A 17,563-nucleotide genomic window follows, 5' to 3' on the forward strand; every position below is an offset into this window, starting at 1 on the left:
AAGCTGACCCGCCGGTATTATACGGCGCATTTACCGCTAATACTACAAATCCCACAATGCCCTGCTGTTGTTTTGGCGCGTCAATCAGGACAGGACCCAGAAACGCTCCTCTGTGACAGTCGTCATAGCAACCTCAAGCTAGAGATGGCGAAAAGAAAGGCAGAATTTATTAACCTGTTGAAAAAGTTTATTTTGATATTTAAATCAGAAGGATGCAAATAGAAAAGAGGCATACGATTTTTATTTAATTTTTATTTAATAAATTAATGACATTGATGTGTTTTTTTTTTTTATTTGATTTTGCATGTCTGCACTATTTAGTTATATATTGTATGTTTATAAGCGTTGCTGGTTCCATATTTAATGTTAAAGCAAAACATGTTTGGTATATATTAAAAGGTTTATTTGTCCAATGTTGGCCCACGATTTTATTCAAGTTTTACATTTTGGCCCATTGTGTATTTGAGTTTGACACCCCTGGCCTATATCTTTCCAAACAGAACTCTACAGGCTGCTGCTGGGAAATAAGAAAGAGACTAGTTTCTCTTTTCTGTAAAGGTTGCTAACTCCTTCTGGAATCACATGACCTTAGTTTGATAGAGATTTCCCTGATGCACAACGGCACCATGGGACCCACAGGAGCACAGACTACACCTTTCCCAGCTGGGACTCACATGATTTATGATAAATATCATGTTCACACATCCTGCGTCTCTCTTCCCCCTCCTGTCTTTATAATATACTCACTATATAATACCAGCACCTGAATTGTACTCCCATTGTGCATGCAATATTGTTTCAGATTTGTTTCCTGTTTCCTGCCTTTCAGCAGCATCCGTGGTAAAACTTGTCAGAAATGTCTAATGCAATCAGCAGAACAAAACAGGAAATTCCCACTGATACAAAATTGATTTCATGTGTGGTGTTGGCAGTTCTGTGGAAAGGCTGCAATTACCAATATTTCGAATGAAATACGTGATTGTGAAACTTGTTTTTCACAGAGTAGGCTGAACTTATAAGCATGTCTTCCTCTCTATTCCACCCACATTTCAACAAATGCTTTTTGTGAGTCACACACCATAATGACGCGCCACACTATGCATGTTTTCTCTCCAGTAAGGACAAAAAACACAAAGCGTAGTTTGTCATCTTCCAGATTCTCACTATGCCACTGCCTCCTGCAGATATGTGGGAGATAAATAACTGCGTAATAATAATGTTTCATAAATAAATCTGGCCGGAAAAAGACAGAGAGTCCAGCGAGCTTCTTCCACATAGCCAAACTGAAATGATTTTGTCTTCTGGTAGCATTGTTGATAAAATTCTGCTGTTACATAACACTGCTGAACCTCCTTCACAGTTAAGCAACACAACATGGGAATGCCAACATGTTAATGCCAAACACTGTGAGCCTGCAGATATGATTTCAAGCTGAAGAGCTACCTCGGGGGATTGAAGGAATCAAAGGCTTAGTGGAGATTTGAGCACTGCAGGTCCGTCTGAAACATCCTAATGTCAACACAATTGCCACTGAATCAGGGATTTTCTGCAAGGCAGATTGAGATTGACACAATGCAAACAAGCTCTCCAAATCTGTATTATGTGGTAAATACATTCAAAAGGCTTGAGTCATATCTGGGACTTAAAGGTTCAAATTTCTATTAGAATGTGCATGTTTTTGAATCATCACAGCGAGAGTGTATCAAACACGAAGACTATTATTGTCTCCTACAAAGCCTCTCTTCTGTTAGAGCCAAACAGCGCATTTTAATCATTAAAATGCATAAATATATTAAATCATCATTATCCTGAGACCACAACAGGACAAAAGCAGCATGTACAATTTTTTTTTTGTGCTCTTTTTGACTGTTATGAAAAAGCATCCCTGATTTAAATGACTGACTGGCTTTGAGCTGGATCTCTGGAATTGCTAATCCACCCTGAAACCAAATCCTGAATTTAGCAGGTTAATGGAGATTAAGAAGTAACGCGATTTTCAATTTCGGACTGAGGACATATAAACAGATGATAACTTTATTTATAGTAGAGTAAGGTATCGGACAAGACTGCATTTTGTGCAAAGGGGAGACAAGACTGGATGTCTTAAAGTGATAAAATAATGCCCTTGAGCCTGTTTTAAGTAGATTAAGAGTATGTCAAAGTCTAAAGGAGGGCATGTTTAGGTTAAAAGACTGCTATAATTGATCCATTTAAATATAGACCGTGTTTCTACGGTCTCCCTGACAAACAGCAGGCAGCCAGCATCAATAAGATCTGATGCTTCTTGTTACTTCCTTCTTATCTCACACTCTGGGCCTCTGCTGCCTCTCAAGCCTCTCACTCTGCCTTTGACTCTGTTGTCTCTGCAACAGATCTGTACTGTGCCTTTCTTCCGGGGTATTCTCCTTTGGATCCGCGTGTCATCTCTAACCCAAGTTCTACTTTTACTTTCCTGTCACTTCAGGCACTTTTTGAGTATTGCGCATAGTTGGTACTCTCTACAGATCTGTCTAGACTGCATCTTGTGCTTGTTAAAACACGTAAAAGAATCTGCCAATAGTGTGAAAAGTTTAATGATCAGTTATAACTGTTTGGAGTGCAGTGAGGCAAATTACAACCCCTGACTCCCAAAAAGTTGGGAGGGTGTGAAAACGAGAATGCAATGATTTGCAACCTTGCAGAACACCCTTTTTTCCCGCCTATTTGGCATACCCAAACTGAGCTTTAAAAAGAAGAACTGTATGGCAAAATTGGATATACAAGGCCTCCTTTGAAAGCTAACATTTCATACTCTATGAAAATGTGCTTGGTAAGCATGTGGCTAAAAGTCAAACTAAATTACTTCGGTTCAATGTAGCTAAAAAAAAAAGTCTATAAGTCATGTTTGAATAACAATAACTTGGACATTTTTTACGACAGAACTATGCTGATGACCACACACCTCCTACATCTTATACAGCTGGTACACTTCCAGACCTCTAAGCCTTGTGGGAGTTTTTGGTTTTCATGGTGTTACTATGGAATGTGCATTAAAAAAAAGGACAATTCATATTCTTTTCAGGAAATTCTGAGTCCTTTAGGACATTAATGTATGTCATCCATATGACTAATGACCTCTTTGCACTTAAACAAAACAAATATCAAAACGAGGAACTGTTAATAGGTTTTGTTTGTGCTGTATAAGTATTAAGTAAGTATTTTTTTAATGTTTGCAATTAAAATGATTTGAAATTGAAGCATAAATAAATAAAACTGCTGCATGTATGTGTATAAAACCGAGACTTTCAGCAGAAGACAGGGTAAAAAACTGTAAAGGGGGAGAGATGGTGATGGAGGAATGGGAGAATGGAGAGGGGGGTAATACATTCATATATCTCTTTTTCCTGCTGTCTCTGATTTATGCACATATACAATTGTGAACACATTGTGCCAGCTCCCCTGGGAGCCTGTCTAGCAGATGCATCTTATGGAAATGAGGCTCTGAGGTTCTATATATATATATATATATATATATGTATATATATACTGTATGTTGTGTGAGCCTCACAAAGACAATGTGAGGGAGAGGCAGAGTGGTGTGTGGTTGTGTGTATTTATTACCATCATTATGTATTTGTTGAGGCAAGATGACCAGAAAGCTAATAGCAATGAACTTTTGAATTGTGGTCGAGACCCCAGTTCCATACCACATACATTATATGCCACATTAATTATATGTATGTATGTATGTATGTATGTACGTATGTATGTCAAATTTAACCAAGGGGGAACCTCCAAGCCTGAAAAGGGAAGCCAATGTGGAAGTGCCTTGAATCTGCATAATTTCTGGTTGCAGAAAGAAGTCAGATTATAAAGCAGTCTCTAATAAATTCACTTGATTCATTTTGTAAATGATGGTCCCATTTAGGGTAAAATAGAAAGCAGTGTATACTTTAGGGTGTGGTTACCTTATGATTGACAAGTCCAACCCTGCAATGCGTGTTAAATGCACACTTAAGTTGCCATCAACTTGTTTCTGGGAGTTAGGTTTTCATTTTAGGACTTTCACCCTTTCAAACTGTGTTTTCAGTTCATGAAAGGTATCTGTAACAGTTTTCTCACCTACAAATGTCTCATTCATTGTTCACTTGTACTAAAAGACAATCTATGTCGGCTGTTCATGTTTTCCCCATAGTACATTTTGTTTCAAGCCTGTTTCTTGCTAGCCAAAATTATCATCCCAATTAATATCACAGTTAATGTGAATTATGGATGCACCTTGCTTACCAAGCTAGAGCTAGCATTAGCTGGTGACTTAGCATTTGCTAAAACTCCCTAGCTCCACCCACTTTCCAAATATGGTCACTTCTGACCCCTAACAGCCAAGATGGCGACCCAAGGCTTAAAAACGATAGTCCACAAACCAATGGGTGAGTCATGGTGGCCATGTTCTTTCATCCAATCTATGCATTTAATTAATTTCACAACAAGCTGGCTCATGGTTACATTTCAGAGGCATGTGGTATCACCACAGCAGGAACAAACCAGTCTTTAACTTCCAGTGAGAGGTCAGAATGTACACCATGGCTGATAAAAGAGCCCAGCATGGCTAGCTTTAGCCCAACAAACTGTCTCTTTCCAGGTCTCTCAGAGAGCATCTTTGGCCTACTGTTCATGGTAATGAGGTGCTCTGTTACTGAACAGCGGGATGAACAGTTCATGCCGGGGCCCGCTGGGACCGGCTTGCCACTTGTACAAAGCAGAGCAAAAAATCAAAATCCAGATTGTCCTGCAGACAACCTTCATGAAAGAGTGCGTGGCGTGGCGTGGCGTGGCGTGGCGTGGCTGGCGTCGCTCTCCCACATTTACATTTAACGTCAGTCTCCGCTCACTCGATGTCCTCCTCATCTGTCTCGTTTGTTCCCATCAAACCCGTAAACACACATTTCTTTAGCCCTCTCCTCCACGTTCTCTCCCTCTCAGCATCACTTGGCCACTGAGGGTGGTTGCCATGGTAACACCACCCACAGGAGCCGGCTACCTTCCCTGTTACCGTAGCAACTGGTTCCCTACAGAATTTCAAGCGTGTCACTCAGTCCCTCTCTCGTTATCAGTCTGCCTCTCTCTCTCTTTCTTTCTCACATGAAGGAGTCCCCATATGTTTGGTTCGACTCTCTATACCCGGCAGGTTGCTGATCACTGGTTTAATGCTTGGTTAGCTCTTCATCCCTGTCTGTTGGTTGTTTACACACTACTTAAATTACTTATGCCATCCTGCGCTCTGCTCAGCTGGGCTTATTGGCTCTTATTGACCCTGAATATTGAAGAAATATTTCAAATATGCCAATAATATCTCTATTTATATAGCAGCAGAGGTGTAGTGGTAGAGGGGTCGGTTACTGAAGAAGAAAGTGGGTATACGCCCCGATAAATTTGGCTTTTTAGTCGATAGATGGGTAATTACCAGAAAAAGTGGTGGATATATACTGCACCACTGTATAGCTTAGTTAGCATAGTTTATAGTGTAAATGACAAATATTGGATTCATTATATTGGCAGAGATGATGAAGATGGCAGAAATTAGTTTCAGCTAATCACATGTAAGGATTTGATACTTTTTTAACTAAAGATCTTTGGGTTAGCTTTATGATTCGGGAAAACAACAAGTATTTAATCACTCCCTTAAGATTGGGGGATTGTGATTGGCATTTTTTATCTTACAGATTCTTTCACAAATTAGACAATTACCCAAATCATTGCAAAAACAATCAGCAGATTACTCTTTCTGAGAAATGATAGTTAGTCACAGTTATAAATGTAAAGTAATATAATACAATATAATATATTATACTGTAATACATGGTATTAATATGAATACAGTTAATACAATGTATTTAACAATACAGTCTTGATTACTATTACACCCGTGTCAGTGAAAGCATTGTGTTGTATTATTTTTCATGATCCCACTCTCAGTAAATCTCAATGTGGTGACTCAGTAGCTGACTTAATGATTCGTCACATGTGCCTCTGATTCTTCCTGCAGGGCCACACAGCCTGCGTGTTACAACACAACTCATTATCTTTCCATTTTTGCTTTAATCGACTTCACCAACTGTCTGTCCTTCCAAGACAAGCAGGCTTATACCCACTATTACAAATCATTCACATTTTTACATTCCAGTAGCACTAGGAAGCACAGTTTGACAAATCCACTGACAACAAATAATAACGATAACTCAGATCATGTCAGGCTGACATGTCCTGTCTTGCTTTAGCCCTCTAAGTGTTATTTTAGACCGGGCCACTCTGGTGAGATAATGCGTGCTGGCTGTGCAGTCTGCCAGTCTGTGCAGCAGAATCACTCAGTAGATTAAATATTAGTGTTATCTCATTTCCTACGGCTATAAAGTCTCCACAGAGTGTCCAACTGAAGGGGAAATGGTTTAATCATTGAGACAATCTGCACAAAAGACCCCTCACCGGGGCCTGGAACCTCCATTTGTGCTTTGTGCTTTTATTACATTTTTTTTTTTTCCAAACCACCAATAGACTCATGCGAAGTATCCAATTTGTCAGACGAGCTTGGGTGAGTATTGGCTGTTAACTGGCACAGCTTGGCCTTGGCAAGCACAATGACCCTGAGCTGAGAAAAGAATGGAGGACTATTTGTTTCTCGCCTTCACTGGCTGAATGGTATTGTTAATGATTAACAGCAGCCACAGCAGCACAGGAGTCTCTTTATCATCTAAAGCTGCTTGTACCACGAGCCTAGCTGTTTACGGTACACAAGCCGTCTGTGTACACTGGATAAAATACAGTCAGAATCTGATGTTGTGTTGTTGAATACTGAGCATTGAGTCAATAACTGTGGGAACATTGTGTCTCCGGGGAGATGGAAGGTATGTTTGAGACACTTTTGCCTCTAGAATAAATTCCATCCTTGAAAAACATTAACAATAGTTTTTTTTGCAGCCGATAGTGATAGTAGACTAATAAGTTAACCTTTCACACTTCTTTTTAAAAAAGAAGAAGTTTATAACCTGTAGTTTGTGCACACCTGAGGGTAAGACATAGCTGATTTAATATTCCATAAATCTGACCTGACTAAATCTATTAATATGTGTATTATTCTGACACCACTTCAATGTAGCACAAATGGCCTTTCTCGCATTGTTAACAAAAGTGAAAATTGATTCGTGTATCCGCTCCTAGATTCAGAACAAAATTGAATAGACTCTTCCTTGGCCCATGCTCCTACTTTCAAACAAGTTTCATGAAAATTGTGCCAGCAGTTTTTCTGTAATCCTGCTGACAGACAGACTAACAAATGGCCCAACAGACAGCACCGCAGGGAAAACACAACCTACTTAGTGGAGGTGTTTCATCTGAGTACTCATTGAATATCCTTTACTGCTTAAAGCTGAATGCAACAAGTTTGCACAACTTGTTTGGAGATTGTCAAAAGGCATTCTAGGAAATCACTAAAATATATTTTGATGGCATATATTTAAGGAAAATTAGTACAAACAGCAGAAAAAAATAACCTGAAATGTGCTGAACAAAATCCACATTGTACTGTTTTGGTTCATATTGTACAAACATCTAGTGGCAAAGCTTTCAAGTGCCTTAGTAAGGCTAGGCAACACTAGAGAACCAGCATGTGCAATTAAAGCAACGTGGTCTAACAGAAATCCGTGGAATAGCCACGGAATCACTCAAATTTCCGTGAAACTGACACGGATTTCGCTACAATGCAAGTTAATGCCAGTCATATCCCGTGGCTATTCCAACATACAAAGTGATTATGTACATTCACTGAGTGAATATTTAGAAAATAAAACATATATTTCTCGCTAGAAATGTAATCAAAATCCATTTTTATGCAGAAACTAAGTCAAAATATTGATTTTTTTCACTAAAAATGAGAATGAAATCCGTGTCAGTTTCAGAGAAATTTGCGTTATTCCGTGGCTATTCCACGGATTTTGAGTTAAGCGAATCCGTGGCTATTTCACGGATTCCTGTGAGACCAGCATGTTCAATTAAAGACAGGCAGAGTCTGAAAATACCAAGAATGAAGAAAAAATGCATGAGTAGCAAAGTGCAGAAAAAAATCAAATAAAACGAAGGATGAGTTTGGAGCATGAATTATTCAAGAACAATCAAAGTACACAGAAGGAAAGTGAAAAGATGTCACTGGCCACTGAAAGCTGCTGAGGCAGATGGAGGAGCAGTGTCTGGGAGAGCAGGAGGGGAGGGGCAAGGAGGAGTAAGGAGGAGAGCCTCTGGGAGGAGGCAGGGGAGGCTGGGGCCGAGACGGAGAGGGGGGAGGAAGAGGGGGCGAGGAGGAGACAGGCGTGGGGATTTTCTTTTGTGTCCTTTAAAGCGAGGGTGGGAGTGGACCTGGAGGGTGGGGAAGGGTGGAGGGTGTAGCAACAACAAAAACCAGGTAGCATGAAGAGAAGGATAGAGAGGCCTGGCGTCTGGGCGTTGTGAGGGTGCGTGACAAGTGCCAAAGCCCCGTCGACAAGCTAGAGCCAGACCTTTCCACGGCCTTCAATAATTGATGCAGCTTCTGCAGCGTGCCATCTTTATAAAGCAGCAAGTGTGTGATGTATGTGTGTGTCTGTGTGTGTATTTCTGCATTTTCTGTGTAAGAGAGTGACCTAATTGTCTGTTCTACCTGTCAATACCACTAAACCTTTGTAACATTTTCTTAGAAAATGAAGCTTTTAGTCCTGTGTTTTGTAGCTAATGCTGTGCAAATGATGGTGGAGCCAAAACGACCTGCCAAAAGTACATCCACTTCCCTTCATAACAGCTCCCAATGTTCCCTGTAGAATGTTAATACTGGCCTGATCAGTCTCAGCGGACCCAACCACCCCACACTCTCTCAAGGCCTGCAGCCACGGCTGTTAAGGAAATTAGATTTTTTGCAGTTCCACTTTCATGTAAGTCTGTGCTCCACTCTGGCCACAGGGTTTTTTTTTCCAGCCTCTGCCCCCCACAACTCCCCTCTCCTCATTTCAAGGCCACCTGTGAATACATGTACATGACAGAGATGGATCTCTCTGCTCTCCCGGATGCTCGGGCTAAGCAGCAACAGGGCTGGGCTGCTCCATTAGCATGCACTCCACCCTGCAACCCACATAAAATACATGCTCTACATCACTTACACTCTCTCCTCCCTCACCCTCTCTGTTTCTCAAATCATCCGCTATGCCAGGGCAACCCCCCCCCCCCTCCCTCCCCCCTTCCTCCACCAGCCCTCAATCTGTTTCACTGCGCTCTCTCTTTTTCCTCCTGAACATGGAGGACAAGTGTTATCACCACACTGCAGATGTTTTTTTTGGGGGGGGGGCTCCTCTGAAACCTCCCACTGGCTGCAGCAGGACTAAACATCTTGCTTCGCCCTGGCATTAAACTTTTCCGCGGAAATCCAACCCATTAGGCTTACTGAGGCAGTTATGCGGGATGTGAAGACCTTGGGCTGCAGTGATATCTCTGCCCTGCAAGACTCTGGAGAGGTGCCACAGCTGGATGTGATCAGGATGCTGGTATCTCCATCCCTCTAGGAGACACTGAGCAAACTCATGACATGTGTAAACACACACAGAAGACACCTGCACACATCTGAACCATCCGGGCCGCAGCTTTTACGCAACCAATCAGATTTTATCTGCAAGTACTCAAGGCCTGACATTTCCCCATAAATCTATATGCTATTGCAGACATCTCTGCATCTATCGTATCAGCATATATGTTTTCCGATATGTGCTGATATGAAAAATGATTTTGACAGAAATCAAATTATGCTTGGGGTGATTTAGAAATATTGTATAGCTTCTTTTTATTTCTTCTTTTATAGATTTGTCAGCAATTGACTGATACAGAACATACAGTACTGATGTTTAGCTATTTATTAAATTTTTTATTTATTCTTAAATGGCTGGCAATTGACTGAACATAAAGTGATGTTTTTTTTAGCAATTTATTTTCTTTTTATTTCTTCTTTTATACATTTGTCAGCAATTGACTGATACAGAACATACAGTACTGATGTTTATTTAGCTATTTATTACATTTTTTTATTTATTCTTAAATGGTTGGCAATTGACTGAACATAAAGTGATGTTTTTTTGGCAATTTATTTTCTTTTTATTTATTCTTTAATTAAATGGCAAACAGCAATCTGATACTGAACATACAGCACTGGTGTTTCTTTTAATATCTTTTCGTTTTTTTTTCTAGAAATGGGTGACAATGAAGAATGTTTGATGCATATAATATAAATAATAATAATATAAACAATATATAAATAATATAAAAATATTCCCTGTATGTGATGCCACATCAATAATAGATTACTTTTCCCCCTTAGAAATCAGTATCGGCCTCAAAAATGTCCTATTGGTCGGCCCTATATGTAAGTAGATGATGAAAGGTAAAGTAATCTTTGGGAAGTCACTGTGTGAAACCCAGAAATAGCCGTGCAGGCTGGGGAGCCAAAGAAATTAACTCATCAAATGCAGTGCATCAGGTTATGCATGACAGGTTATCGAAGTGACACGAAGTGATGAGCCTAGCAAACAAACATTATTAAAAACTGAATTGGGAATTACTCCCTTTCCGGCTGAGACACATAATTTAAAATATTTCAGAAAGGCTACAAGACAAGATTGAATCATCTAAACCAGGATTTGGCAGAGCTTCCCTAAACACATCAGGAGGATGCCGTGCAAATGTGCAATTAATGTCAATTTATTTTCTGCAGAAAAGCTGGATGAACTCCATGCCTGGAGACACAAACACAAATGTACACTTTCCTCATTCACATTCTGAACAACTAGCAGCCATAATAGAAATTAAACCCCCCAATAACCTTGTGGACCACACAGCACAAGGCACCGTGTCAATGATGTCGACTGCAAGAACAGCCAACACGGCACATTAATATCGTTCATTAGTTGTCACCTCTAGGAACAGTTCAACTGCTAGGGCACTTTCATAGAGCTGCTTTCTTCTGGTACAGTGTAGCTCTCGTTTCACAATGACTCTGCAGGATTTAATCCAGGTCCTGTGTGAGAGTGCTGCACTTCAAAAACCTTGGAAAGGAAGTCAGATAGAGAGAACAGGGGGAAACATGTGATACAACAAAATGGTGCGTTTTATGCCCACTGGCACACGGATATAGTAGAGAATAGCAAGCACACGGGAATCCATTAGTGGAACCCGATTATCTCCTGGCTCTAAAATTAATTAAGTGAGTGTAGGGCAGAGTGTGCATGTGTGTGTGTGTGTGACAGAGAGAGAGAGGGAAAGAGAGAGAGAGATCTGGTTGTCCTTATCTTTTTTTCTTGTTTTTTATTTCCCCAACAAATCCTCTTGTGTTCCTGCATGGAGAGGCAGATGGGGGTGGGAGGTGCATGGATCTGTGTGGCTGTATTCCAGCACAAGGCCTGAAATTGCTGTATGTGGGGATGTGGTGGTGTAAGAGGGAGGTGAGGGGGGCTTACACAGTGACTTTATGACTCACCATTTTTATTTTAATCTTTAGCCATACTAAACCCTGTATGCTTCCTGTCCTTCTGCTCTTTCCTTCCATTTCCTCTCCCTCCCATTCCTCCCTTTATCCTTCATGCTTTTTCAGACCTCGTGTATTTCCTGAAACCTGTAGATACCGAGGGTTTGTTTCTTCTTCTTCTTCTTCTGCAGCCTCTCTGGACTGGAGGTTCACACTGCAGTCATTTATCTTGATAAATACAGAGCTGGTTCACTAAAGCTGAGCATACCTGTAGTCCCTATAGCCGTCTTTTTTTCTTTTTTAAAATCAAATATGGCTTCACGCACAAACGCAATCTTTGTGTGATTGCTTTCATAAATCAGATTTTCCCATGTGGGGTTTTAATGCAGCAGAAGCTGAGCCCACTAGCTGCAGTCTGGCTTTATGTTTGGTTGATAAGTGAATAATGACGATGTCATCGTGATTCACTAATGTTTGTCATCTTAAAGAGTCGGCCTGTGTGCGATGATGAAATATACTGCAGGATGATAGGAATTTGGCAACAGTTTTTATCAAACCATTTCTGTAGGTGGAGCTGTTTTTTTAACAGACTGTACTGAACCTGCTGTAGCAGTGGGCCAATCACACCTGGCTATAAATCGAAGAATGCTTGCTATGATTGGCTGCCAGCAAAAACATACGACTAGTCCTTTTTCTATCAAGTTATGGGTACAATAATGATTAAATGCTTGTTTCACTAGACTGTAGAAGTTTCAATCCTACATGGTACTGGGTTATTTCAGTCAATACTTTAAGGGTATGGAGTCCTAATATCCAGCACTAGGTATATGTCATTTCAGATTACGAAAAAATGTGTTCATTAATCAATTGAACTATCAACAAAGAAATAATCAGCAACCATTTTGATGGTCAACTAGTCATTAAGTAATAAAAACATCAGCTTTTGCTGGGTTTCTTACTCTTAGGAAATTATGTTAGGCCTTTTTTACTATTTTCATAGATGTTGAAATTATTTTACCAATAAATTAAAAAAAAATAGTGGTGGTTAGATATAAATATTGACTGTAATGAAAAGTATTGCTAGTTGCAGTGCTAATCCCAAAACATACTGTGTATGCAGTTGAGAAATTTTATATGGATACAATAACTAGCCAGGACTGAAAATGAAATACATATGAATAATATGTTATGAGGTATAACAATTTATATTATAAGGTATTACAATCCCTGAAAAATGTATACCATCTCAAAGTATATATTGCCACATTACCCACCCCAATATTATATGTATGATAATGTAATTCCCTGTGATATGCTATCTATATTGTCTGCTCCTATTAAAACAGAGCACATGCAACCAATATAATGACGACTGCTGGCACACAAAACCCAACAAATGTAATTTAATTGAAACTTCCTCTGCTCCATGAATGTCAGGCTACATTAGTTTCCAGGCTGCCTGCCTATAAAAGTGTTTGTTTCTGTCGTGCTTTCATGAATGAGCTCTTGTATAACAACTGTTTAGCGTGTCAATCAGCTAAATGCTCTCGGTGCTGCGACAGGTACATTAAGTGTATGTGCTGCAGCCGAGACACCTGGGAAGCCGTTATTATTGGACTTGACATATGCGACAACCTGGCATCAACACAGGGTGATGCTGAATGTGTATTTTAGCACAATATGGTCATGGATTTACCAATACAGAACTCTATATGGATATTTAATTTGATTATATTGTGATTATCCCTGTGCAATAACACATTTAGATATTACTGTATAAAAGAGAGATCAAAACAAATTTATCCAATTTGCACATTTCAGCTGAATGAGTGTTGAGTAAATTAAGGGAAGCTGACAGTTTTATTAGGACTAATACCAGAGTGTAATCCAGCCAGCCAACCCTCTCACAGCGTAATCTTCAGTGTAAACCTTCATGGGCAGGTCTTCCTTGTATGAAGCTAAAGCCTGTTCCTCAGCATAGCAGTAATCCCACTAAGGCTCTTAGAGAAGTGAAATTATTTCAGAATGAAACGAGAGGCTTTATGACTGTTACAGACTCACGGTGGAAGATGGCTAATAAATAAACATCTCACAAATCCTCTTAAGAACTTGAGGAGACTCGACAGTCGAGATGCTCAGGAGTCTATATCAGACGCTGCTGCAGCTTCATTCACTCTTCATTTCCAGGTGGAAAAGTACGTTTGACCTGCTCCAGCTGGGACATCATGACTCATCCTCCCTCCTCCCCTCCACCTCCAGCACACTGTGCTCCTACACACTAATGCCCATGCTGCAACCTGAATTCATGCCTGAGGTCTATTACAGAGGGGTGATGACGGGTGACTGGGAGAGTTATTGAGAAATAAAGGCCGAGTCCATCAAAGTGTGTGTCTGCTGTGAGTCCTGATGAGGCCGGCGGCTGGTAGAAGCAGCTGGCGGCCCATTGATCCGTCGCTCCCTACCAGGGACTTTCACTACCTCCTCTACCTATCGAGGGAGACAGCTGCCAATAGGATGACCCCACATCTCTCATTTGGATACTCTGGTTGCACTCTATGTCCAATGATATACCAAAGTCACCCCCTCTAGGTTGGCCACATGCATTTTTATATAATCAGAAATAGAAAAGATGGTGTTTCCTCACTGTCAGATTAAAATAGGAGTTTCCTAATGTATTCACTCTCTGTCAAAAGGACCAAATGTAACACATAACAGCAATTGAATATGCATGACTCCATCCTGCTCTAGAGCTGGATGCACCACTCCTCTAAAAAGGACGGATGCAGGCTGATTTCTCCCTGTGACAGGGCCAGATGGGACGCAATGAGATCTGATCTCCATCCTTCCACTGAGCAAAAGGCCTGTGTGACATTTTTCATGTCTGATACAGAATACAGGCCCAGACTTGACGCAGCGAGCACGAACACACCGTGAAGCACATTTGTGTGAAGCCTCTTATATTTACATCCTGAATGTCAGCTTCCATTCATATGCCATTGCAGCATTTGCATATAAAATCCTCTCCCTATCACTGCGTTTTTGTGGACGTTGCGTGTCATTACTCTTGTTGACATAGGACGGAGCCCGAGGATGCATTTGCAAATGAAACCTGCCCTAGATAAGGGTGCGTGTCAGCAATATGAAGATAGAGGCAGCTGTATGCGTGGCATGTGTAATATCCACATGAAGTAAAACACAGCGTTTTGTCCAAAAGTCACATCGACATTCAGCTTTAACAGACAGCAGAATGTCAATGCGCCATCAATGGTACAAAAGGTTCAGATTGTCTTGCTCTTACCTCGACGTTTTCCCACACGCAGTAGGACAATACAGCCATCAATATTGGTATTGCGGTATGTCCCATTTTCTTGCCTTCTTTTGTCTCTTTTTTATCACGAAGTTTGTTAAATAACTGCCTCCAACAGACGCTGTCTGGTTACATGAGATGAAGTGATGGACACTGCGTTGGTCGGGCGCCTTCCTGCTGATATCTCCTGCGTCTGCGTCCTGTTCGCTCTTGCCAACGGGCTCTCCAATGGCAGCCTGGGATTTTATGTGGATGAAGGCTGACAGAACCAAGCCCTGTTTCTGCGGGTATTTATCACACGGTTTACTGGTGGAGTCCTCCGGTTGGCCTGGTGAACAGAGACCTCTGGTGGTGAGAGGCTGGGGATGCGCGGAGCGGTGGCCTGCTGACTTTCTGCGTCAGTTTAAAGGGAGAATCCGCCTGAAAGGAGGATTCTTTTTTTTTTTTTTAAATGTGTTTATTCATTTTTCCTTTTCAACACAGACAAGCAAACACAAAACTTCAACACAACAACGCTTAAGCAACAAACAGTGACTCAGTTACACACAAACAGTATTCATATTGACAAAGTACATAAATAAGAAAATAAAAGGAAATCCCATTATTATGACCTTCCAGGGAATCCCTGTAACAAAATGGAAGATACATCGTATTCCAAATAATTCAAATAAGGTTCCCAAACTTTATAAAATTGGTTTGAGTTTGAATGTAATGCACAAGTCAAGTATTCCAAAGGCATTAAATCAAACAGCACTTTATGCCATCCCCTAACATTTGGTTCCTTATTGCTAATCCACTGCAACAAAATATTCTTTCTAGCTGCAAATGTAAGAATACAGAACAGTCTTGGATTTGTTATCCTTACACCTCTAGCAGGTAAGCCTAATATAAGAGACAGTGGGTCCATCTCTGAAAGGAGGATTCTTATTACTGAGCATTTTTTTATAGTAGACAAAACAATTGGGTTGGAGATGACTATTACTGAGCATTTTTAATTGTGTTCTTCAGTAGTTTTCTCCTACTTTTTTACCCTTTTATTTGTCTTTTGTATCTCTAACTCTGTTTTGGATTGAGTTTTTATTACTATTTTATTCTATTTATTTTATTGTTTTTACTGGTTTTTTTGTATTTTATTCTTTTTATTGTTTTTGTTTATACCCAGTTGTGTATGATTTGTTCTATTTTGATAACTGTACAGCACTTTGGTCAACTGAGGTTGTTTTTAAATGTGCTCTATAAATAAACTTTGACTTGACTTGACTAAAGCTGAGCAGCAAAAAGAACCACTGTTTGATGATAAAATCGAGGTTTATTTGTTTATTTGTTTATTTGTTTATTTGTTTATTTGTTTATTGAATGGATCCCCATTAGCTGACGCCTTGGCGACTGCTAGTCTTCCTGAGGTCCATAAAAAGACATAGAAAATGACATACAAACAACATAAACAAAAACAGTACATACAAGAAAAACAATAACAAACTCAATTAATACATACATGCAATACTGTTAAAAAATTCTACATTCATATTTATCCGACAAATGTTATACTGCAAAAATCATTAATTCAGATGTCTATAGTGTCAATATCAGCTGTATACACTTATAATTTGTCATTTCATTAGAGGACATTTAAAAGGAAGAATCATCCGGCTACAGATATAGCAGAGAAAAATAAATAAAATAAGGTGAATTGTTTTTGTATATTTTTCAACAACAACAACAATAATACTAATAATTGTTATAATAATAATGATAATAATGATAATAATAATAATAATAGTAATAATAATAATAATAATAATAATAATAATAAGTATTAATAATAATACAATTAAAATAATATTATGAATAAAAATAGGATGGAAAATAAGATGTTAATAGAAATAATAAATAAATGCAAAATATAAGATGGAAAATAAATCCCACTGAATAAAAACAAAAATAAAAATAAAGTTCAAAATAATAAAATCATTAACAATATTTGTGGCATCAGCGGTGGAGATTTTTCTTACAAAAACAGGATATTAATTTTCCACAAAATGAAGAATCAAGTATCTAGGAATAAACAAACAATTATTTTATTTCGAAATTTTTACTGGTCGAATAAATAAATCTATTTTAATAAATAAAAATACATCTGAGTTGTCACCCAATGATTTCAGGGGAAAGAAAGAAAATAATATCTTACTCAAAATTACTCATTTGCCACAAACTGCCACTTATTAAAAAAGTTTTAAGATTAAACCAGACATTATGACCTACATGAAGGCAGAACATTTTGCTTTTTTTAATATTTTTATTTTTTTTTAGATATGTGCACCCAATAAATTGCTCTTCTACTGCACTGTAGCCTATATTTGTTCACTTTGACATTTCTCTTTTTTTTGTTCTTTTCTTTTATTTCTTAAAATACTTCCAATTAAACCATCTGAGATGGGAAATAAATAAATAAATAAATAAATAAATAAATAAATAAATGTATGTCCCTGTGATGAGGACTTATGTTGGTTCTCACCCATTTATAGTGTCCTTGGTTCACACAAACCATTTGCCTTGTAAGCCCCTTTGAGATTCATTTCATTACTTTGTGTTGTAGAATCTGGATGCTAATTTGTATAAATGGTGCATAAACGAATCTTGCTGTATAGTCAACATTTTGTAAGTGTCTTAATTTCCATATTTTCTAATGGCTGCTTACAATTAAAAGCAAAAACCGCAACATCTTATAACAGCATTTTCCATCCACTTTG

At 39.1% G+C, this 17,563-nt stretch overlaps 1 protein-coding gene across 2 annotated transcripts in view; it reads right to left on the reverse strand.

Moving 5' to 3' along the window:
• aplp1 (amyloid beta (A4) precursor-like protein 1) overlaps positions 1-15,067 on the reverse strand; it is a 48,417-nt gene extending 33,350 nt beyond the window's left edge. The window contains exon 1 of one of the 2 annotated variants that reach the window (XM_059338471.1): positions 14,805-15,067. In XM_059338471.1, the coding sequence (XP_059194454.1) occupies positions 14,805-14,870 (66 nt within the window). In that variant the 5' untranslated portion in view covers positions 14,871-15,067. The remainder of the gene's footprint in view (positions 1-14,804) is intronic. The other variant, XM_059338472.1, reaches the window with a different exon arrangement.
• Positions 15,068-17,563: the final 2,496 nt, after the last annotated feature.

The sequence above is a fragment of the Centropristis striata genome, chromosome 8 (genome assembly GCF_030273125.1).
Source record: "Centropristis striata isolate RG_2023a ecotype Rhode Island chromosome 8, C.striata_1.0, whole genome shotgun sequence".
In the NCBI taxonomy this organism is placed as follows: Eukaryota; Metazoa; Chordata; class Actinopteri; order Perciformes; family Serranidae; genus Centropristis; species Centropristis striata.